General features: G+C 64.3%; 1 protein-coding gene across 1 annotated transcript in view; it reads left to right on the plus strand.

Annotated features, from left to right (window-relative positions):
- LOC136170378 (SCO-spondin-like) overlaps positions 1-23,198 on the plus strand; it is a 50,935-nt gene that overhangs the window by 8,231 nt on the left and 19,506 nt on the right. The window contains 46 exon segments of the mRNA XM_065938527.1: positions 348-537; positions 644-738; positions 975-1,231; positions 1,583-1,717; positions 2,601-2,797; positions 2,922-3,049; positions 3,134-3,243; positions 3,557-3,706; positions 3,826-3,919; positions 4,004-4,173; positions 4,373-4,606; positions 4,786-4,970; positions 4,972-5,007; positions 5,448-5,697; positions 6,839-6,930; positions 7,020-7,251; positions 7,394-7,546; positions 7,645-7,785; positions 7,873-8,055; positions 8,162-8,312; positions 8,891-9,044; positions 9,196-9,250; positions 10,118-10,222; positions 10,519-10,728; positions 10,838-10,947; positions 11,943-12,111; positions 12,211-12,349; positions 12,872-12,944; positions 13,061-13,124; positions 14,307-14,477; positions 14,774-14,917; positions 15,629-15,808; positions 15,913-16,077; positions 16,779-16,958; positions 17,097-17,219; positions 17,376-17,505; positions 17,609-17,734; positions 17,852-17,943; positions 18,835-19,008; positions 19,326-19,490; positions 19,731-19,983; positions 21,110-21,156; positions 21,326-21,496; positions 21,804-21,935; positions 22,140-22,285; positions 22,695-22,789. Coding sequence (XP_065794599.1) covers positions 348-537; positions 644-738; positions 975-1,231; positions 1,583-1,717; positions 2,601-2,797; positions 2,922-3,049; positions 3,134-3,243; positions 3,557-3,706; positions 3,826-3,919; positions 4,004-4,173; positions 4,373-4,606; positions 4,786-4,970; positions 4,972-5,007; positions 5,448-5,697; positions 6,839-6,930; positions 7,020-7,251; positions 7,394-7,546; positions 7,645-7,785; positions 7,873-8,055; positions 8,162-8,312; positions 8,891-9,044; positions 9,196-9,250; positions 10,118-10,222; positions 10,519-10,728; positions 10,838-10,947; positions 11,943-12,111; positions 12,211-12,349; positions 12,872-12,944; positions 13,061-13,124; positions 14,307-14,477; positions 14,774-14,917; positions 15,629-15,808; positions 15,913-16,077; positions 16,779-16,958; positions 17,097-17,219; positions 17,376-17,505; positions 17,609-17,734; positions 17,852-17,943; positions 18,835-19,008; positions 19,326-19,490; positions 19,731-19,983; positions 21,110-21,156; positions 21,326-21,496; positions 21,804-21,935; positions 22,140-22,285; positions 22,695-22,789 — 6,756 coding nt within the window.

Consider the following 23,198-nt stretch of genomic DNA (forward strand, 5'->3'; position numbering starts at 1 on the left):
TGCCAGAGTCCAGAGTGTGGTGGGTAAGACTTCAGTGAAACCCTTCTCCCACCTGTACTGGGAGTAGGGTTGTTCAGTATCTCGGCCTCTCCCCAGAGCCCAGAGAATGGCTCCTATTGGTGTTGGGGCAGTGTGGTAGTGTGTAATCCCAGGTGCGGCCAGGTGCTTGTCACACTTCTTGTGCTTGTGGCAACTGGGGTTGTGGGTGAGACACTCAGGTCTCCAGCATCAGAGCTGGACCTTCCCACAAGGTTAGGGGCTCTGGACTCCTGGGATCCTGAGGCTGTCCCAGGGCAGGTCAGGGGCCTGGAAGTGAGGTCATTTCCCTGCCTCCCAACCTCCGGCAGTGTCTGCCAGGAGAGGGGCCTCTGGAACTGCACTGCTCACCACTGTGCTCCGCCCCGGGCCTTCTGCCCCCGTGGGCTCGTCTACGTCCCTGGAGCCTGCCTCCTCACCTGTGACAGTCCTGACGCTGACCACCCCTGCACCCCAGGCAGCCCGGGGGGCTGTGTCTGCCCCCCAGGCACCGTGCTGCTGGTACGTCTGGGAGGGGCCCCTGCCCTGGCCCCTGGCTGGGTGTAACTGGCGGGGAGGGGGCACCAGGCCGTCCTCCACGGAACTCTTTGTCCCCGGCCTCTGCTAGGAGGAGCGCTGCGTGCCTCCCGAGCTCTGTCCCTGCCGTCACGGCGGCCAGTGGTACCCGCCCAACGCTACAATCCAGGAGGACTGCAACCTGTGGTATGTAGGCCCTGCCCTGTGACCTGTGACCCTGCGACCTAGTGACCCCTGACTGGGGGTCGGGATGATGGGTGGGGTGGGATACCCAGACAGGCCTGGACGGTGGAAGTTCCCGGCATCTCTCTGACTTGAAGGTCTGTCTGGCGTTGCCTGGAATCTGGACCTCTGCCTCCCCGGCACCCGGCCCCCCCGGGCCCCGGTCTTCCTGACGGTTTCCCCTCCCCCGTTGCCCACAGCGTGTGCCAGGGTCGGCAGTGGCACTGCACGGGCCAGCGGTGTGATGGACGGTGCCGGGCGTCAGGCGCCCCTCACTATGTGACGTTCGACGGGCTGGCCCTCACCTTCCCCGGGGCCTGCGAGTACCTGCTGGTGCGAGAGGCCAGCGGCCAGTTCACGGTCTCCGCCCAAAACCTGCCCTGCGGGGCCAGCGGCCTCACCTGCACCAAGGCGCTGACCGTGCGGCTGCAGGGAACCGTTGTGCGCATGCTCAGAGGTGGCTGTGACATTGAAGGGGGACGTGGCCAAGGAGGGGGCCCCCTCCCCCCGGGTGGCGTCCCAGCTCTGCAGGGGCAGCTGAGGCCTGGGGTTTCCCACAGCTCCCCACTGCTGGCCATTAGTCCGCGGGGGTGGAGGTGGGGGCTGGTGACTCTTCTTTTGGTTGGGAACCCTGATTCTGGAAGACTCCAGGAAACAAAAGCCCAGAGAGGTCTAACAACTTGCTTCAGGTCACACAGCTGGAGGAAGAAAGGAAAGGCTGGAGGGGAGGGAGGCTGGGAGGGCCTCGTGGGGATCTCGGGGCCCCTGGACCCCGAGGCCGGGCCTGAATGCCTCTGCTCCCCCACAGGCAGGGCAGTGACGGTGAATGGGGTGAGTGTGACGCCCCCCAAGGTCTACTCGGGCCCCGGGCTGAGCCTGCACCCCGCCGGCCTCTTCCTGCTCCTCAGCACCCGCGTGGGTCTCACCCTGCTCTGGGATGGAGGTCAGCACCCCGTCCGCCACTCATCTGACCCCCGCCCTGCGGCTCCCACCCCCCCGCAAAGTCTTCCTCCTCCACACATCTGATCAGAGTCTCCAAATTACGTTTTTGTCATTACGTCTTTCTGCCTTATGAAAGCAATACCTCCTCGACAAAAGAAACGGTTAAAAAAATAGCAAATTTTAGAGAGAAGAAATAAAAAGAAATCTAACAGCCCACCACCCAAACCCAAGCAGCGGGTGATTTAGAAATAACTGGTTACTGAGAAATCAAAAGAAATCCAAACGCCCCCCCACCCTCCCCAGTGTGGGCAAAGTCATCTGCACTGAGGCCTCTGGGGCTGGAGAGTGTCACAGTGTGTCCTGGACTCTGGGATCCTGCCCCCTGGAGATTTTCCGAACCCGCCTCCAACCTGAGTTTAGTTAAGAAAGTCGGCTCTCACTTCCTGCCCTGGGCCCCCCGGCACCGTAGGTAGGTCTCACGTCTGTCACTGCCAAGCACCACCCCAAACACGAGGGAGCCGGTGCCCCCACTGGGGGAGTTGATACCTTTGTCAGATGGTCAAACCAGCCCACATGATACAGGCGCCTAGGTCATCTCCCCACTCCTTGTAGCTCAGTTAGTAAAGAATCTGCCTGCAATGCAGGAGATCCAGGTTCGATCCCTGAGTTAGGAAGATCCCCTGGAGAAGGAAATGGGAACCCACTCCACTGTTCTTGCCTGGAGCATCCCGTTGGCAGAGGAGCCTGGCGGGCTACAGCACACGAGGGTTGCAAGAGTTGGACACGACTTAGCGACTAAACCACCAGTTCTTGTCCCCACTCCCTGCCCTAAGGAAGGCCCCCAGATCCATCTCCAGAGCCCCCCTGCCACACTCTCTGTCCAGGCACCCGGGTCCTGGTGCAGCTGTCGCCCCAGCTCCGCGGCCGGGTGGCTGGCCTGTGTGGAGACTTTGATGGAGATGCCAGTAACGACCTTCGGAGCCGTCAGGGGGTCCTGGAGCCCACCGCTGAACTGGCCGCCCACTCCTGGCGCCTCAAGCCTCTCTGCCCGGAGCCGGGGGACCTGCCGCACCCCTGTGCCGTGAGGATGGGCAGGAGAGGGGGTGAAGGGAGGAGGGGGCAGCTGCTGGAACCCGGGGTGGGGGCGTTTCCAGAGGCGGGATGCTGCGGAGGGGTCTGGCTGGTCCACAGGGGTGTCCCTACAGGTGAACGCCCACCGGGCCGGTTGGGCCCGCACTCGCTGCGGGCTGGTGCTGCAACCACTCTTTGCCCGGTGCCACGCGGAGGTGCCCCCGCAGCAATACTACGAGCAATGTGTGTATGACGCTTGCGGGTGAGAGGGGCAGGCCTGGGGACCCGGGGCGGGTGTGAGTGTGTCGGTGGGGGAATGGCGGGGGCTGACCCCTCCCTCCCACAGCTGCGATTCAGGGGGCGACTGTGAGTGTCTCTGCTCTGCCATCGCCACCTATGCAGACGAGTGTGCCCGGCATGGGATCCACGTGCGCTGGCGCAGCCAGGAGCTCTGCCGTGAGTATGCCCGGCCCTCAGTCTATGATACCCCATCTTGCCACCCGCTCAGCTCCTCTGGGGATACTTCTGGCCTGACAGCCATTCATTCCTGGAGTGCTTATTATGAGCCAGACACTGTCCTAGATGAACCAAACATGCTGAGATCGCTGCTGTGTTGCAAATAGCCTTGGCAGGGGCCCGGCAAGACATCCACGCCATCCATAGACCCCGGTGCCCTCCACGGGCCTCGCTTTGGGCTGGCTCGCCCGCTGCTGTTGCTTCCTGGGGCCCTCGCCCCCTGGTGACCTAGGCCTCTCTCCTCCCCACCCAGCTCTGCAGTGTGAGGGGGGCCAGGTGTATGAGGCCTGTGGCCCCACGTGTCCCGCCACATGCCACGACCACAGTCCCGAGCCTGGGTGGCCCTGCCGGGCCGTCGCCTGTGTGGAGGGCTGCTTCTGCCCTGAGGGGTCTCTGCTGCACGGTGTGTGGGGTCAGAGTGGGCAGAGGGGAGGGGGCTCTGGGTAGGGGGGTGCAGAGGGGCCACAAGGCCATGGGGACGGGGTGCCCCTTTGGCCGGAGCCCTGCCGTCTGTGCCCTCAGGAGGTGTCTGCCTAGAGCTGGCTGCCTGCCCCTGCGAGTGGGGGGGCAGCTTCTTCCCGCCGGGCACAGTACTGCAGAAGGACTGCGGCAACTGGTGAGCGGGGGCGGGGGGGTGCCCCCACGCCCTGGGCTGGCCAAGCCTGGCACTGCAGCTGATCCCTGGACACCATGTCCTCAGCACGTGCCGGGAAAGTCAGTGGCTTTGTGGGGATGACGGTGGCCGCTGTGCAGAGCCCGGGCCTGGCTGTGCGGAGGGAGAGATCCCTTGCCGGGAGAGCGGGCACTGTGTACCCCACGGGTGGCTCTGTGACAACCAGGATGACTGTGGCGATGGCTCAGACGAGGAGGGTGAGTGTCCTGGGTGGCGTGCGGCAGTGGCAAGTGGCGGGTCAGGCCTCCGATGGAAGCACGTGTCCTAGGGCCACTTCCTAAGCTGCGGGTCCAGTTGCCAGTCACTTGTGGGCAAGGGTGTCCCAGTTTCTGGGGTTGGGGGCTTCTCTGGGAGCCTCTGTGGGTGTCCTGAGCCTGCCTGCCTTCTCCGCCCCAGGCTGTGCCACCCCGGGCTGTGGGGAGGGGCAGGTGTCTTGCAGTTCCGGCCGCTGCCTGCCCCTGGCCCTGCTCTGCGATGGGCAGGACGACTGTGGAGACGGGACGGATGAACAGGGCTGCCCGTGCCCCCAGGACTCGCTGGCCTGTGCCGACGGGCGCTGCCTGCCTCCGGCCCGGCTCTGCGATGGGTACCCTGACTGTCCGGACGCTGCTGATGAGGAGTCCTGCCTGGGTTAGTGGTCCCTACCCCGGGCTCCAGCCCATCAGGCATCCGTCTCGTGAGCCCCCACCTGCCTCCCTCCCCTCCTTCACCAGTGCAGGTTCCTGCTGAGAAGTGGGCACCTGCTGGCATGTGAGAAAGGGCACCCCGAGGAGCAGTACCCTGGGACCAGCCCCTCTCTCTGGCTACAGGGCAAGCGGACTGCGCCCCTGGGGAGGTGTCCTGCATCGATGGTACCTGCCTGGGGGCCATCCGGCTGTGTGACGGAGTCTGGGACTGTCTGGACGGAGCCGACGAGGGACCTGGGCACTGCCCCCTCCCCTCTTTGCCCACTCCCCCCGCTGGTACCTTGCCTGGCCCCTCTGCTGTCTCCTGGGAGACTGCACCTACCCCCCTGGCCAGCGTCGGCCCTGGTGAGCTCCTGGAGGAAAGGGGCTTAGAAAGCTGGCATCTGGAGGCCTGGGAGGGAGGGAACAGGGTCTCAGGGGGAGACCTAGGGGCATATGGTGGTGGGGTGGGGGGAGGGACGAGGGAAGGAGCAGGGCACAGTCCAGCTTCCTGGAGACAGCGGAATGAAGGACGGGAAGGGAGAGAGGACTGAAAAGAGTCCAAACCTTCTTCCCAGGAGTTCAGAGCCGCCTCTAAACTGAGTGGCGACTGTTGGGAATTCTTGGATGAGGAAAGAGCTTTAGGAAAACCAATCGATCATCAAAATGCGGGAGGGACTGGACTTGGGGAGGGGCCGAAGGTGGGGGGAGGGCCGGGCGCAGGGAGGGGCCCAGAGGGGACGACGGCGGTGGAAGGGCCCGGCCGGCCTGCGGGGAGACGGTCCGCCCCGCCGGGGTCTAGCGAGGACGTCCCCGCAGCGCTGCCCTGCGGCCCCTTGGACTTCGCGTGCGGCAGCGGCGAATGCGCGCCCCGGGGCTGGCGCTGCGACGGCGAGGGGGACTGCGCCGACGGCAGCGACGAGAGCGGCTGCGACCGGCCGTGCGCGCCGCACCACGCGCCCTGCGCGCGCGGCCCGCACTGCGTGGCCCCGGGGCAAATGTGCGACGGCGTCCCGCAGTGCCCCGACGGCTCGGACGAGGACCCGGGCGCCTGCGGTGAGAGCCCGGCTGCGACACGCGCTGGCGGGCGGGACGCCTTCTCTTCCCACCCCAACCAGGGCGCCCCCGCTGGAGAGAGTGTCTTAGGTCTAAGGCATCCGAGCCTAGAGCGAGTGTTGTGCCCTTTGAATCTCTTCTGGGAAACTCTGAAAACTTCTGCCCGCCCAGGCTGGGAGGAGGAGGGTAGAAAGGACTTTCTGTCTTTGATAAAAGGGCGGGCCTGAGTGGCTTTGTCGCAGGGCGTGGACCTGTTTGGGGGGTCCTCAACCTCTCCCCACCCAAACTGGGGCTTCCTTTTGTGTCCCTGCAAGTCAGACCTTCACTGTCTTGACCACCTGTGGGGGGTGCTGTCCAGAGACCCCGTTTCCTCCCCTCCCCATGGCTTGCCTTCCTGCACCCTCCCAAAGGTGTCTCTGACCCAGGCTAGGTCCCCTGTGATTTTTGTCTCATACTTGGTCCCCTCCAGGGTTCCCCGGTGGCTCAGCGGTAAAAGAATCTGCCTGCAAGGCAGGAGATTTGGGTTGGGTTGGGAAGACCCCCTGGAGAAGGAAATGGCAACTGACTCTAGTGTTCTTGCCTGGAGAAGCCCATGGCCAGAGGAGCCTGGTGGGCTCTAGTTCATGTGGTCACAAAACTCAGACACGACTGAGCGATTCACGTTTTGGGCTTTCCAGGTGGCGCTAGTGCTAAAGAACCCGTTTGCCAGTCCAGGAGACACAGGAGACTAGGGTTTGATCCCTGGGTCAGGAAGATCCCCTGGAGAGGGGCATGGCAACCCACTCCAGTATTCTTGCCTGGAAAACCCTATGGCCAGAGGAGCCTGGTGGGCTACAGTCCATGGGGTCCTGAAGAGTCGGAAGACTGAAGTGACTTAGCATGCATACAATCCCTCCGTGCCTTTGGAGCCCCACTCCATGCAGGCTTCACCCAGCTGTCCCCTTGCAGGAGTCTCTTCCCCTGTGATTTGACTCCCCAATTGTGCCTGAACCCCCAGTGGCTCTAGGATGGGCTCCCCACCTGTCCTCACCCCAGGGAGGACAGGGTGGGCACGCTGTTCCCCTGGTGAAGGCCAAGGCTGGTGGGGGTCGGGGATGTGGCTCTCACTTCCACCTAACTGATTTCACTCCTCTTTTCTCAGAGGGGCTGTGGGCCCCAGGAGGCCCCAACCAGACAGGGCTTCCCTGCCCAGAATACTCCTGTCCGGATGGCCTCTGCATCGGTTTCCAGCAGGTGAGGCTGGGGAGCGGGTGGTGTGGGAGGCCAGCGTCCCCGGTGCCCTCAAAGCATGAGTCGCCCCGACCCCGCTGTTCTGACCCCAGGTGTGCGACGGGCAGCCCGACTGTGAGCTGGCGGGCATGCCAGGGCCCTCCCCGGAAGAGCGGGGCTGTGGGGCCTGGGGGCCCTGGAGCCCCTGGGGGCCCTGCAGCCAGACGTGCGGGTCAGGGGCGCAGGGCCGGAGTCGCCGCTGCTCGCCCCCGAGCCTCCCAGTGCTGCGGCACTGCCCCGGCCCGGAGCGCCAGACTCGGTCCTGCTTTGCGGCCGCTTGCCCAGGTGAGGGGGGGCGCCTGGGCACCGGGAGACCAGCACGGTGGGTAGGACCTGCGAAAGCAGGAGGGAGGAGGAGGGTGCTGGGCCCCCCTGCCCAGCCTCACGGCCACCCCTCACCCTGCTGGCCGGCCGTTGCCTCCCACAGAGGACGGTGCATGGACCTCCTGGTCACCCTGGTCCCCATGCTCTGAGCTGTGCGGGGGCGTCACGGCTCGCCACCGGGAGTGCCACCCGCCCCAGAACGGGGGCCGGGCCTGTGCCATGCTGCCCGGGGGCCCTCCCAGCACCCGGGAGACCCGTGAGTGGATGGGAAGTGGGTGCGGCAGAGGGAGGGTGGAGGGGCAGCAGGGGGGGCTTGTCCCTGATGGGGACCCACCTGCGATGACCTCCTCCCAGGGCCCTGCCCTCAGGATGGCTGCCCCAACATCACCTGCTCTGGGGAACTGGTGTTCCATGCCTGCGCCCCTTGCCCTTTGACCTGTGATGACATATCTGGTCAGGCCGTGTGCCCCCCTGACCGGCCCTGCGGCGGCCCAGGTAAGGGGGCTCTGGCCCTGGGGTGTGGGGGGCCTGTCTGCCTGGCCGAGCTCTCTGCAGGGAGGCCTCACGCCGGGCCTCCCTCAGGCTGCTGGTGCCCTGTGGGGCAGGTGCTGGGTGCCCAGGGGCAGTGCGTGTGGCCGCGGCAGTGCCCGTGCCTGGTGGACGGCGGCCGCTACTGGCCTGGGCAGCGCATCAAGACCAACTGCCAGCTCTGCGTCTGCCAGGACGGGCGGCCCCGGCGCTGCCGGCCCAGCCCAGACTGCGCGGGTGAGCCCCACCCCACCCTTCCCAAGGGGCTCTGGTCTCCCCGAGGGGCTCTGGTCTCCCCCAGACCACCCCGCCTCCCCCAGCCCTGACTCGTGGCCCCCCTCAGTGAACTGCGGCTGGTCAGCGTGGTCCCCCTGGGCTGAGTGCCTGGGCCCCTGTGGGAGCCGGAGCGTCCAGTGGTCCTTCCGGAGCCCCAACAACCCCCGCCCGGCCGGTCGAGGGCACCAGTGCCGGGGCCTCCACCGCAAGGCCCGCAGGTACTGCACCCCAGAAACCGCACCTCCAGCTCCCAGCTGGGAAGCCGCCTGTGTGCGCCCTTCCTCACTCAAGGTGCTTCCACGGGCCTGACCCCAGATGAGGACCACCCCCCCATTCTGTGCCCCTATTAGTCTAAACACCGGGACTCCCAGCACATCTCTGGGGACCCCTGGCCTTCTGCATCAGTTTTATGCCCAGTAAATCCAAAAGGGAGATGTAGGGAGCCCATAGGTCCGGGGGTGGGTACGGACCCTCTGGTCTGCACCCTGTGCCTCTGGAGGTATCCGGGGTGAGGCTTGTCGGGGGAGTAGCCATATCTGCCTGCCCAGCCCGCTCTGAGACTGACTCTACTGGCCAAGGGCCTTGGCACAAATTACTTCCACTGCCCTCTCTTGGGTCAGCTGCAGTGGCTCTGGTTCAGGGGTGGGGTCAGGGTGACAGGATGACCAAGTGTCCCCTGAGGCCCAGGACTTTCCAGGGCTTGTTATCACTGAAAGTCCCGAGTCCTGGGAAACGCCTCCCCCAGGCAGGCCAGGGTGGGCTGGTCACCAGGTGAGGGGCGGCCCCCACTTCCCAGGTGCCAGACGGAGCCCTGTGAAGGCTGCGAGCAGGACGGCCAAGTTCACCACGTTGGGGAGCGCTGGCGAGTGGGTCCCTGTAGGGTCTGCCAGTGTCTGCACGACGGCTCGGCACGCTGCTCTCCCTACTGCCCGCTGGGAAGCTGCCCCCAGGTGAGGCGGGCCGGTGGGGGCACCTGGGGGCGGGGGGCACCTGGCAGTAAGGGTGGGGTGGGACACAGTGTACAGAGGCCAGAATTGTCGGCGGCAGCTGATGGAGCGGGCAGGTGGCCAGTTTCGTCCAGCCTGGCTCTTGCATCCGCAGGACTGGGTTCTGGTGGAGGCAGTGGGGGAGTCATGTTGCCGCTGCGTGCCACCTGGTGAGTGGGTCTGGGGGCAGCAGAGGAGCTCCAGGGGGAGGAGGATGGCGGGAAGCCAGAGGTGGCTGTACCGAGTCCCGGGTGTGCGGGGGCGGCACTGGCTACCCCGGCCTCAGGGTGAGGGGAGCCTGGGTCATGGACGCTGGGCAAGTAAGGGGCCCTCTGGGTGGGTGTGGGGGCCTCTAAGGCTAGGCCTCAGTCTCTGCCCACCTCTTCTGACCTCCCCCACGAGGTCACCCTTGAGGGTACTTTCCTTTCTCTGGTTCTGATGGGCTGGATCTGGTTCCTTTCCTGTTCCCTCTAAGAGCAACCATGACCCAGTTGGACTTTTCAAAACCGTGTTTACTTGGAAACTGAATTATAAATTAAACAGAATGCAAAGGCTCAAAAACGGATGCACTTTGGGGCCCAGATTTCATATCTTAAAAGTGCACCCATAGGCTGCTGAGGTTAGGAGAGCGCCTGCCTGCCCAGTGGTACAGGTGGCTGACTGCACAAGTTACATGGCGAGTGGTGACCAGACTTTAAGACTGAAAGACTGCTTCCATCCAGAGATGCCCTTTTCTGGTGCCCACAAAGGTCCCCTATTAGTGACAGCAGCCCTGATCAGGAACTGAACTGCAGCCGCTCTGTCCTGGCCCCTGAAGTGGCTTTTTGGGCAGGTGGTTTTAGTCTGCGTTCTCTAAATATATTCAGTGGAAGCGAAAACCCCTTACTCACTCGGGGATGGAGCTTTCCCAGCTGTAGGAGGGGGGCGCTGTTCCCAAAGTTCCCCGGGAAGTCGTGGGAGAGAAAGTGCTCCAACAAGTGGAGAGAGGTTGGGCCGGGGCCTGGTGTGAGCCTGGGTCTCTCCTCCCCCGCCTCCAGGAGAGAACCAGACGGTCCACCCCATGGCCACTCCCGCGCCCGCTCCGACCCCCAGCCCTCAGATCGGAGCCTCTCTGATCACCTACGTTCTGCCTCCCCCCGGAGGTAAGGGCCACAGGCTGTTGTAGGGCCGAGGGGGGCTGTTCCTGAGGGGTTGTCCAGCCTGGGAGGAGAGACCAGATCGCTGGACTATGCCTCTTGCCTTCCATGGGGAGGACAGTTATCCTAAGGATCTATCTAGATGTCAGCACAACCTGTTTCCTCCCTAACCCTGCCCTCCCTGGACCAGCCTCCGGTGACCCTACAAGGTCAACCGGCTGGACTTTCAACCCTCCAGAGCACCCCTTGTGCCTTCCTAACTATGCCCCCGGCAGGATCCAGCCCTTCTCTTGTGCACCCAGATCCCTGCTATTCTCCCCTGGGCCTGGCCCGACTCCCCGAGGGGAGCCTGCCTGCTTCGTCCCAGCAGCTGGAGCACCCCACCTGGGCTGCCATCCTGAGGCCTGCCCTGGGAGTGCCAGGTTGGAGCCCCGTGGAGCACGCTGATACTCAGGAGCACACCCCGCCTCCCTACCTGCAGCTCGACTTGCTCCAGCCCAGGAACCTCACCGGTCAGTGGGGAGACGGCAGAGGCCAGGGCTGGAGGAGGAAGGGGTGGAGGATGGTGGGGCTGGGGGTGGCGCTCACTGCTTTAGCTCTGCCCCCTGCTCCTTCCCCCAGGCATCGTAGTGCAGGGGGCTGGGTCCTCAGACTGGCTCCAGGTCAGCAGTGATGGTCTACACTGGCACAGCTATCGTGACATCCGGCCCGGTATTCAGCCCGCACCCCAGGTACCGCCCACTCAGGCCCCCTGGACCAGTGACCCACCGTGCCCTTTTGTGTGGGGCCCACACTCTATGTTCCCAAGGGGTTTCTTGTCTCCAGAGGAGCATTTCCTACTTTAGAGGCTTGTTGAGCACCTGTTAGTAGCAGGGACAGTGTTCGGTGGGGCAGAAGGGCCACAGTCGAAAAGGCATCAGATATGATCGAAGTGACTCAGATGCGGGGCAGGTGTGGGAAGCCCTCCTGTGGAGGGAGGGCCTTGGGGTGACAGTGATGTCACTGAGGGCCTCGGGGTGTGCGGAGAGCAACTGGGCACAGCCCTGCCCTCCTGGGGCTAGCATCCTCCCCACGGAGACCCAGATGGTAAAGAATCTGCCTGCAATGCGGGATGCCTGGGTTTGATCCCTGGGTGGGGAAGATGCCCTGGAGAAGGAAATGGCCACCCACTCCAGTACTGTTGCCTGGGAAATCCCATGGATGGAGGAGCCTGGTGGGCTACAGTCCATGGGGTCTCAGAGTTGCATATGGCTGAGCGACTGATATCTTTATGTTCGGGGAGACTGTATGTTTGCTCTTAAGTATTTGACTTCCCTGGTGGCTCAGACGGCAAAGTGTCTGCCTACAATGTTGTCGGGAGGATCCCCTGGAGAAGGAAATGGCAGCCCACTCCAGTATTCTTGCCTGGAGAATCCCATGGAGAGAGGAGCCTGGTGGGCTACAATCCATGGGGTCGCAAAGAATCGGACATGACTGGGTGACTTCACTTTCACTTTCTTTGCCACGTGTGGGCACTGGCCTGGCCTGGGGACACCGCAGCGGGCACCCTGCCCTTAAGGAACTGGGGCCAGAGCCCCTCAGCCTTGAGGGACCCGGATGACTCATGCTGGGAAGCCGTGAGCGCCGGGACGGCCCGGTCCATGCCGTGGAGGTTGGGGGATGGGTGGGTTTGGGGCGCTGGGCAGGGTCCCGGTGGCAGCCTGAGCAGACACCCCCATCCTCGTAGCTTTTCCCCGAGAGCTGGGATGGCGCCTCCACGGTGTGGACGTTTGCCCAGATGGTGCAGGCGCGGCATGTCCGGGTGTGGCCTTCCGATGGGCACCACCAGGCTAACCCCCGCAGTGATGACAACCCGGGCGGCCCCCTGCGGGTGGAGCTGCTGGGCTGTGAGCCAGGTACAGGCTGGGCTGGGGGAGGGAGAGATGGTAGTGGGCAGGAGGGAAGGGCAGGAGCCCTCAGCCATCCCCCTACCCCGCCGTGTCCCCACCGGGCAGCGCCCCTGTGCCCAGGGGTTGGGCACCGCTGTGTTGGTGGTGAGTGTGCCCCCAGGGGGGCCCCGTGCGATGGTGTGGAGGACTGCGAGGACGGCTCCGATGAGGAGGGCTGCGTGCTGCTGCCCACAGGCGCCGGCAGGTATGGGGTGCCCTGCTGCCCGGTTCAGCCTTGGTGGGGGGCCCTGCTGCCCAGCTCAGCCTTGGTGGGGTGGCCCAGTTTTGTGGGAGGAGCCTGTGTCACCTGTACCCCCAAAGTGCCCATGGGCCGGGGTGCTGAGTTGCTGCAGCTGGGCGCCTTCGGAGGCCCCTTCCCACACGGGATTCTGTGCTGTTGTCCTGAAGCTGGAGGTCAGTGGTTCTCAGAGGGTGGTCCTCGGACTAGTGGCATCAGCATCACCTGGAAGTTGGTAGAAATGCAGAGTCTTAGGCTGCAGTCCGGACCTGTTGAGACAGACACTGGGGGACAGGGGGCGCCCGGCCCCTCTGCTTAACAAACCCTCCAGGGGGCTCTGACCTTTCGGACCACAGTGGAGGGCATCCCCATGTCTAGTCTCAGCGGGCAGTGCCCTCCCCAGGCCCGCCCAGGGATGATCCCCTGCCCAGATGGGGCTTCCGAAGCTGGGAGAGCCCCTGAAGCCCCCCATGGTTATTTTTCTCTCAGAATCGAGTCCACAGCCTGGAGCTCTATGCCCTCCTCTGCTCAGCCTGGACAGCTGCCCCCTCAGCCCAGCGAGGTGCGTGGGGAGACGCGGAGGGGGTTGGAGCTGGGGATCCGAGTGCACCCCTGGGGGGGATGAACTGCCCCCGGGCTGGGGCCTCACGGGCAGCTGACCCTCTCCTCTCTCTGCAGGGTCTGGGAGAAGCAGAAGCTGACCACCGGCATCCCGGGTGGGGGTCAACCGTGCCCCCCACAGGTACGTGCCCAAACTCTAGGCTGCCTTCCTGGCCTCCCCTGCCACCCAGCCTGTTCTTTCAGGGCAGGGGTCTATTATATCTCTAGAGGTCAGTCTTCTGACCCCTCTCGTTCTCTGACTGAGCAAGGTGGGTTCAGGGAGGCAGGCGTGGTCCCTGTGGACTCCTTGGCCAGGTCCAGCCCCTGCCCACTGTCTGGATTCCAGGGTGTGAGGCTGGCACTCCCTTCACCCCCCATCCCCCGCACTCACCCAGCCAGGCACCCATTTCAGAAGCGTTTGCAGGCAGATGTCTGACAGTGGGCACAGGGAAGCCAGTTAGCGGGGTCCTAAATAGGACAAGGAAGAGGCTCCCGTTGTGTGCCAGCAACCCCCGCAACCATGGCCGCCTGGCCCGTCACCTGCACAAGGGCCCAGGAGAGCCGTCTTCGGGGGAGGCGGCCGGTGAGGGCTATCAAGAAAGCTGGGCGTGACCTTCTCTCTTGGGACGTGTTGGACCCATCTCACCACCTGCCCGGGCCTCAGTTTCCCCCTCTGTGAGCCTACGAGCACTTACAATTGGTGCATATGGTCCCTTCTAGAAAGTTCTGAGGATTGCTATTCAGGAGCTTGGCTAGCAGTGCTTCTGCATCTCTTGTGAGAAGCAGATGAAGCCCCTTGAATTACTGCTTGGGTCTGCAAAATGCAGACTCCCATGACGAAGTCTCATCTCATCCCATGTCTGGTTCTAGAAAAAAGGCTTTTTTTCCAGCAAGAATCTTTGTAGAAAATAGGTTCATCCTTCTTTTCCCTGTAGCTGCCAGGAGGCTCCCAGCCGATTTCTCTGTACCTGCAGCGAAGGGCTGGTGCTGAGTTTCTGGCCGGGCGGCTCCTCCTATTGCTGTTTGTGTTTCTCCATAAGTGTTGACTCTATAGTGAGTTTCACTTGGAGGCTGCTGTGTGTGTCTTTGTGAGCGGAGAGTACACATCTCACTCAAAACTCAGCTTTTCTTCTGCCTTCAGTTAAAACCCTTCTTGTGCCCCTGGGACGACCGAGTCCCCTTTCCATTTTGATTTGAAGCCCCTCGGAAGGCGGGGTGTCATCTATCACCACCCTGAGACCTGGAAAACCTTCTGGAGGGCCCACGTCAGCCTCATCTCAGGGACAGGGAACTGATGGGCTCCCCCTGCCTCCTGCACCCCCAGGCAAGGGGCCAGCGAGTCTCAGGTCCGAGCCTCACCCAAGTCCTGTGAGATCTGCGCAGACGGCAACCCCCAGCCCCACCTCCCAGCCGGAGGCCCAGGCCCTGAGACCGGAAATGGCAGCTGTGACGGTGCTCCCCCCGCACCCGATGATGACGCCCGAGGTCCCTGCTGGTGAGATGCCTCCTGCCCTGTAGCGATGGCTTCCCCGTGGAGGAACCGAGGCCCCGAGAGCTTGGCTGCTGTGCTCCCGGTCACACGGCTCGAGCTCAGGGGCTTGGGAGGATCAAGCCTAGGACCCAAGTCTCCCGAGACCGCTCCCTGCCTTTCCGTAGCCCCACGAGGGCAGGAAGGGAGGGCACAGCGGATGTCAGGAGGGAGGCAGGGGGCTGCTGGGAGGTGACGGAGGGGAGAGGACAGGGCTGGGGAGGGGGCGATGGCCGGTCAGCTGGCTGCGGTGGTGCCCGCAGGACGGAGTACCGCCCCGGGGCCCTTCCCGCCCGTGCGGTGCAGCCCAGGCCAGGTGCCCTGCGAGGTCCTGGGCTGTGTGGAGCTGGAGCAGCTGTGTGACGGACGGGAGGACTGTCTGGACGGCTCTGATGAGAGGCCCTGCGGTGAGCACCCCGGAGAGTCCGGTGCCATGAGGCTGGTTACGGCAAGACGGCTGTAGGTTTGGGGAGGTGCCTGCCTCCGTTTCTATCATATATGAGAAGGTCCTCAAAAGGCTAGCAGACACGGGGAGTGGAAGGAAACTGAATGGGTAAAAACAACCAGCAGTGTGTGTGTCTTTGGGGATGGTGGGGGGTGGGGCATGGGATAGGTGTTTTATAAAACCTCTCTGACCTTGGAGGTTTTTCATCTATCCATCCATCCATCCATCCATCCATTATCGACCCATCTATCCATCCATCAAAGTAGACCACTATGCTCAAAGCCTAGATTTCAATCAAAAGAAGAGTCACCAAGTGTTAGCCAATAACGGGAAGGATCAAGGGTTAGCCAGTTCCTGGGAGGGGGTGGGAGGGTCCATCAAAAGGGATACCTGGGGAGTGAACTGTTCTTAGACGCTCTGGCTTCTCTCGGTACATTCCAAGAGCTGTTGACAAACAGAGACTGTGAGATGGAGTGTGGACGGAAGACCACCCCACTCACAGCACAGGGAAGCCTGGATGCTGGGCTGGGTGGCCCTGGGAGGAATCAGGAGGAAGGAAAGGCCGGGCCTCGGTCAGCAGGTTCAGTTCCCCGCTCAGCCTGGGGTTGAAGGGGTCGGTTTATCACGGAGCGCGAATCACCTGTGCGGTTCCCTTGCCCTTCCCCAACCCCAGCACGGGCAGCGGGCACCGTGCCCTTCACCGTGCCCACCACCGCCTTGCCGGGGCTGCCGGCCTCCAGGGGCCTCTGCTCGCCGAGTCAGCTGACCTGCGGCAGTGGGGAGTGTCTGCCCGCCGAGCGGCGCTGCGACCTGCAGCCTGATTGCCACGACGGCTCGGACGAGGACGGCTGTGGTAGGGGCGGGGTTAGGCCGGGCCGGGCCGGGGTGGGGGGGCGCCCCGGGGAAGGCCTGCTCCCGCGTGAGCCCCCCTCTGAACCTGACCCACCCGTCCCGCAGTAGACTGTGGCCTGGCGCCCTGGTCTGGCTGGAGCAGCTGCAGCCATAGCTGTGGCCTGGGCCTCGCCTTCGAGCGCCGGGAGCTGCTGCGACCGCCCCTGCCCGGGGGCAGCTGCCCGCCGGACCGGCTCCGCAGCCAGCCCTGCTTCGTTCAGGCCTGCCCAGGTAACCAGCCTCCCCTCTCTGGCCTCCCAGCACCTCCCCAGGGTGGGACACCCTCACGGGGAAATGCCCCTGCTCCCCCTTGGGACCCGTGTGTCCGGCTCCGGGACTCTAGGAGGACAGTCCCTTCCGACATCCCAGCCTCGCCCCCCCGGCCCCCGGAGGGCTCGTCCGAAGGCGGCTCCCCGCCCGGCCCCCTTCCTGCCGGAGTGTGGGAACTGGAGCCGCTGCAGGCCCGCCCCAGAGGGAGGCTGTGAACAGGCGGCCCCGCTGGTCCCGGGCTCTGCGCCCGAGGCCCCGCGGCGCTTTTGTTCAGCGGATCCGAGGGAGGGGCCCCAGCCCGCCGCATCCTTGCATCCAGGGTTTCCCACGCGGGGCTTCCTCCGCCCGCAGGCAGCACTCGTAACCCCGCTTCTCACCGCTGCCTCCAGGGGGCGCGCCGCCCCGGGATTCCCTTTCCCGGGACCAGAGCCTCGATCCCCAGAGGCCTTTACACACGTCACCCCGCCCCCCCCCCCCCCCACCTAAGGGGGCTTTCCTGGGACACGGGAGGAAGCTGCGGAGTCCTCGGGGCGCTGCCCTAAGCCACACCGCTGGCCACTGGCCAGACTCCCCGGCCCCTTGGCCCTGCTCTCCCTAGGGGGGTTGCAGCTCTTGAGGCTCACCGCCTGGTTCACCCCCGTTCTTCTTCCGCCCCGCTGCAGTGGCTGGGGCCTGGGCTGAGTGGGAGGCCTGGGGGCCCTGCAGCGTCCCGTGTGGGGGCGGCCATCGGAGTCGTCGGAGAAGCTGTGTGGACCCCCCGCCCAAGAATGGTGGTGCCCCCTGCCCCGGGGCCCCCCAGGAGAGGGCACCCTGCGGCCTGCAGCCCTGTGCAGGGGGCACAGGTGAGCGGAGCAGGGCTGGGGCGGGGGGGGGGGGCGTCTGAGGGGGAGCCCCGGCGTGGCGGCGGGGCTGTGAGACCCGTCGCTGGGCCTCTTGGCGCGCCCCCTGCCTGGTGCCCATCCCCCTCTCCCGGACCCCAGACTGCGGGCAGGGCCGCGTGCACGTGAGTGCTGAGCTGTGCCGGAAGGGGCTGGTGCCACCGTGCCCACCCTCCTGCCTGGATCCTGAGGCCAACAGGAGCTGCAGCGGACTCTGTCTGGAGGGTGAGGCGCACCCAGCAAGCAGGGGTGCTGCGGGCAGGGCCCTTGGGGGTGGTGGGGGGGAGTGTGGGCGTCCACGCAGGCCCACCAGGCCTCCGTCTCCACCCCCACCCCTGCGGACCCCCATTCTCCGGCCTGAGCGCCCACTCCCCCACCCAGGGTGCCGCTGCCCCCCTGGGCTCCTCCTCCAGGACGCGGGCTGCCTGCCCCTCTCCGAGTGCCCATGCCTTGTGGGCGAAGAGCTGCAGCAGCCGGGGGTGCCCTTCCTCCTGGACAACTGCAGCCGATGGTCAGGGCGCCTGCCTGCCGGGATGGGGGGTGTGGGGGGCGGGGTCAGGGCCGCTCCCGGCCCTCCGGTCCTGACCTCCGCCCTCGGCCACCCCCGCCCCCAGCGTGTGTGAGAAAGGGGCCCTGCTCTGTGAACCAGGGGACTGCCCCGTGCCCTGCGGCTGGTCAGCCTGGTCATCCTGGGGTCCCTGCGACCGCTCCTGTGGCTCTGGCGTGAGGGCCCGGTTCAGGTGTGCGGGCAGAGGGGAGATGGAACCGGAAGAGATCGGGCGGCGCGGGGCGAGCGGAGGACCTCGGGGCGCGAGGGGCGGGGCGGGGAGCGGTGTCCAGGCTGCCTCTCTCCTCAGGTCCCCCTCCAACCCTCCGGCTGCTTCGGGGGGCGCCCCGTGTGAGGGCCAGAGGCAGGAGCTGCAGGCTTGCTACTCGGCGTGCGGGGCAGGTGGGTCCTCGCCCGCCTCAGTCCTCCAGATTCCTGCCAGGAGGGCGGCTAGGTCGAGCCTACTGGTCACTCTGCTGGGTGGTCAGCAAAATCCCCCCATTCAGGAGGCGCCCCCGGGTGGAAATGAAAGCCTGGCGGGGGGCGGGGGGTGGCGCAGGTGTCTGACAGCAGGATGGGGGCATGAGGCTGGACCTGGGGACAGGGATGGGAAGAGGGGGCTAGCTCAGGACCTCCTGGAGCCCAAGACTGTTGCCCTCCTTCCATGGCTGGGGGCCCTCAGAGGCATCCCAGCGGAGGTCTCTGGGTCTTTTGTGCCCAGGCGACCGCGTACGGTGTGAGCAGGGAAGTTGGGGTGCAGCTGGGGGCCCAGGGAATCTGGGTGCAGGTTCTGAGCAGAAGGGAAGGGAGGGGCCATTGGAGAATGGCAGTTGGCTGTCTGAGAGGTCTCTAGGGTTTCCTCACTGAGGGTGAATGAAGGACCATTGTTTAGAAGGCTCTTGAAGAAAATGTGAAGTTGGGTGTGGGCTTGTGGAGGTACCCATCAGGCCCCCCGGATAAAGGTGGGGTCCCAGTGAACCAGATTCAGTTCAGTTCAGTTCAGTTCAGTTCAGTCGCTCAATTGTGTCCGACTCTGTGACCCCATGGACTGTAGCACGCCAGGCCTCCCTGTCCATCACCAACTCCTGGAGTTGACTCAAACCAGATTCAACAGGAGGCTAAGCTCTGAGAGGGAGACCTGGGTCCATGTTGGGGGTCCTGGAGGGGCAGAGACCATGCCCACCCTCACAAGCCCTTCTCTCGCCCCCGCAGCTTCACGGACCTCACCCCAGTTGCCCCGAGCCACCCCCACCTTGCAGGGCCCCATGCGGTCTCCCACCCTTTTCCTTGCAGATGTGCCGGGCTGGACACCCTGGGCTCCCTGGTCCACCTGCTCCCGGAGCTGCCTAGTCCCTGGAGGGGGCCCAGCCCTGCGCAGCCGTTCCCGGCTCTGCCCCGGCCCCGGGGACACATCCTGCCCAGGAGAGGCCACCCAGGAGGAACCCTGCAGCCCCGCTGTGTGCCCAGGTATGGCGCCCCCTGGGCGGGGGGGCCTCGGGTGGGGTGAGGCACAGATGAAGAGAAGGACGCTCTGGGAAGGGTGGGGGCAAACCTGGCTGTTAACCAGAAGCTTCTCTCTGGCCCCCAGTCATAGCCCCCAGCCCTGGAAGCCCAGCAGGGGATGCACAGGGTGGGCCTGGACTGAAGGCATGTTGAGGGCAGCCCTGGAGATGTGGGTGTGGTGGGGGGTGACCCTGCACAGCTCCGGGCCCCCCACGCCCCCCCCCGGCCACCCCCAATCTCTGCCGCATCCCTGACCATTGTTGACTGTCTCTTCCTCCCAGGGTTGGGTGTCTGGGGTCAGTGGGCCACCTGGTCCGCCTGCTCCGCCCCATGTGATGGGGGCGTCCAAACCCGAGGGCGCAGCTGCTCTGCCTCAGCTCCTGGGGACCCTGGGTGCCAGGGACCCCACAGCCAGACCAGGGACTGCAACACGCAGCCCTGCACAGGTGAATATCCCCTTCCTGTTCTCCCACCTGCCTCATCCAGCCAGACCCGGGGGAGTTGGGGGCTGACCTTCTCTCCACCCACCTTCGCTTGGCACGGATCTCTGCCTGCAGGACAGGCTATGCCTTGAGCTGACTTGGCCCGATTTCTTGTCCCCTCCAGCCCCCAGCCACCCCCCATCACCCCCACCCCCCACCCCCGGCCTGCCCCCTGCCGAGACCAGCTCTGTCTTCCCCTTGCAGCCCAGTGCCCGGGCGACATGGTGTTCCGCTCAGCGGAGCAGTGCCGCCGGGAGGGGGGCCCGTGTCCCGGGCTGTGCCTGGCGCGGGGCCCTGGGGTGGAGTGCACCGGCATCTGCACCGCTGGCTGCGCCTGCCCCGCGGGCCTCTTCCTGCACAACAGCAGCTGCCTGCCTCCAAGTCAATGCCCCTGCCAGCTGCGTGGGCAGCTCTATGCCCCCGGAGCAGTGGCCCGGCTGGACTCCTGCAGCAACTGGTGGGCATCAGGGTTGGGGAGCATGGAGGGGGGAGGCTCTTGGCTTCAGAGGTGGGCAGGCCTGGACTCCCACCAGCGGCAGGGGGTCTCAGCATGCCTCCATCCTGAAATGAAGCCTGGAGGGGCGGGCGTCTGTAGGAACTATTGGGCTCCTTTATTTATGGGGAGACTGAGGCTCAGTTGAGGGAGGTGATTTATGATGGAACTAGAGCCTAGAGGTGTTCTGGGAGTTGGTGATGGACAGGGAGGCCTGGCGTGCTGCAGTCCATGGGGTCGCAAAGAGTTGCACACGACTCAGTGACTGAACTGAACTGAGAGCCTAGAGTTAGGGGGTAGGTCTATGTTCTCTTCCCAGTTACCTCTGTTTCTCTTTCCTGAGTATAATTGACTTCCTGGGACCCACTTGATTTCTGCTCGGAAACCTTGAAGCGCCCAACTCACAAAACTGATACCAGGAATCCGCCAGCAGAGGGGGCACTAACCCCATTCCTTTTTTTGTTATTATTTGTCTTTATTCAGTTCATTTTTTTTCTTCCTTTTTACTTTCTATGCCCTGGTCCTCCTCCAATTCCCTCCTTCATTCTTCCTCTCTCCCCCGCCCTTTTCTCGTTTTCCTTTTCTCTCTTAGATTTTTTTTTTCTGAAATAACATTTCTGACAAGTGGGTTTTAAAACATTTATTGGAGAAAAACAAAAAGGAGGAAAAACTCAAAAGAGAGATCCAGGAGACTCAAGCTAGTATCCGCTCCTTCTGAGTAGCTCCTAACTGGCCCAGAAGAGTCGCTCAAAGCCATCTCTACAGTGTTTAATAAATATAAGTGGAATAAAATTACAAAAAGGCGACTTCTTTTTATCAAGGCAATAAAACCATGGGACAGAGAGCAGCACGGTGTCTGAGGGTGTCAGGGAGCTCGTGGAGGGTGGAACTGCGGGGGGAGGCCGGGTGAGAATCCTTGGTCACTCACGAACTCCACGTGGGATGTAGGGCAACTTGCTTTACTTCGCAGACCCTCGGGTTCCTCTTCTGTGCGGTGGACACCGCATCCCGGCCTCTTCCCCCTGGGGGCAGGTACACAGGGCGGCAAGGGGAAGGCTGACTGTGGCCTCTCTGGGCCCTCTTTCTGCAGCACCTGTATCTCTGGTGAGATGGTGTGTACCTCGGAGCCCTGCCCAGGTACCCCCATGCTCGGGGCCCAGGAATCGGCAGTGGTGGGGTCTCAGGGATGGTGGTCCCTTCAGTAATCAACCTGGCGGTGTCAGGGCTGCCCCCAGGAAGTTGGGGTCCGGGAGGACTTGACGTGTCCCTCACACCCCGTGCCTTTCCCCTGCACCCACCCTGGCAGTGGCCTGTGGCTGGAGCCCCTGGACCCCGTGGAGTCTCTGCAGCCGCAGCTGTAATGTGGGCGTTCGGCGGCGCTTCCGGGCGGGCACGGCTCCCCCCGCTGCCTTCGGGGGCGCTGCGTGCCAGGGCCCCAACATGGAAGTTGAATTCTGCAGCCTGCGGCCGTGCGGAGGTGAGAGCCGCGACTGGGGTCCTCTAACCTGGGGACACCCCACCCTGGACCCCGGGACAGGTGCAAGGGCCTGCCCGAGGAGATGGCACGAAGGTGTGGTTCCTGGGGAGCCCTAAGAGGGGTCCCCCTGGAGGTCCTCTTCCAGGTGGAATCCTGGGGCCTCCTGAGGAGGGGTGAGGTGTCTGGAGGTGGATGTGAGACTGCCGGGGCCTGGGATCCGGGGGGTGGGGTGACCAGGGGCCTGGGTGTGACAGGCAGGGCCTGGGTGTGACAGGCAGGGCCTGCAGTGAGCTGGGTGTCACCCCAGGTCCCAGTGGGGAGTGGGGCCCCTGGTCTCCGTGCTCCGTGCCCTGTGGGGGCGGCTACCGGAATCGCACCCGAAGGAGTGGCGGGCCCAGCCCCGTGGACTTCTCCACCTGTGGCCTGCAGCCCTGTGCAGGTGAGGGCACCCACCTTCTCCTCCCTACCTCACCCAGAGCTCCGTCAACCCCTTCCTGTCCCTCCAGGAGCTCCTCTCCTGGAGATCCAGGGCAGCCCCACGACCTCCCTGGCTACATCCGGAGCTGATGCCTCCCCCTGGGTGGGGGGACTCTGGGGGAGAGTCGGACGTGCCCGGGCTGAGCTGTCAACCTGTGTCCCTCAGGGCCAGTGCCTGGCGTGTGTCCCCCGGGCAAGCGGTGGCTGGACTGTGCCCAGGGGCCTGCGTCCTGTGCAGAGCTCAGTGCCCCGAGAGGGGCTGACCAGCCCTGCCATCCTGGCTGCTACTGCGCTTCCGGGATGCTCCTGCTGGTGAGGGTCCCCTGCCTGGCCTCAGAGCCAAGAGTGTGGGGCGGGAGACAGGGAGAGCCTGCAGGGTTGAGGATGGAGTGCTGAACTTGGGGCACATGGTTCTGCTCTGCCAGCACCATGACCAGCACGTGACCCTAGGCGAGTGGCCATCAGGTCTTTTCCCCCAGAAATCGAGGGTCCACGCCCCCTTCCCATGGCCCTTGCACCCAATGGTGTGCATGGCCCTTGATCACCTCTCAAAGACCCCCCCTTCTCCAAACAAGGAAATTGGGAAGAAATGGATGTGTGGAAGCAGCATCCTTGGCATTTGAGGGTGGGCGCCTGCCAGGTGGGTGCTGAGCTCTGCTTTAGGGGAGCGTGGGCAGATCACGCTGGAAACCAGAAGGCAGTGGAGGGGTTTTGATTCCAGAACAACATGTGCGTGCCCACCCGGGACTGCCCCTGCGCCCACGGGGGACGCCTCCACCCCCCAGGCAGTGCTGTGCTTCGTCCGTGTGAGAACTGGTGAGGCTGACGCCCCCTGCAATGGCCCCGTGACCCCAAGGACCCTCTGTCTCCCCTCTGCAGTGGGGGGTGAGGGGTGTTGGCCTGCATGGGCCACAGAGACATCGCCTCCCACAGGCACAGTGTCCAGCTGTCTGGAGCCAAGCCTGCGTGTGCCCCTCGCCTGCCCCCTCCTCACCAATCTCCCTCTTCCCATCCGTCTCCATCTGCTGGGGCTCTTCCCAGCCCCTCTTGTTTTGCGGAGTTTCTGGCCTCCCCTGGCCTGTGGCTGCATCCCTCCCACATGCTCCACATGGCCGTCTCCTCCCTGGATCTTCACATCATCTCTGTCTACACCTGTGTCCCGATTTCCCCTTTGCAGAAGGACAGCAGTTACATTGGGTTGGGGTCACCATAATGGCCCCATTTT

Source organism: Muntiacus reevesi, chromosome 6 (assembly GCF_963930625.1).
Source record: "Muntiacus reevesi chromosome 6, mMunRee1.1, whole genome shotgun sequence".
Taxonomy (NCBI): domain Eukaryota; kingdom Metazoa; phylum Chordata; class Mammalia; order Artiodactyla; family Cervidae; genus Muntiacus; species Muntiacus reevesi.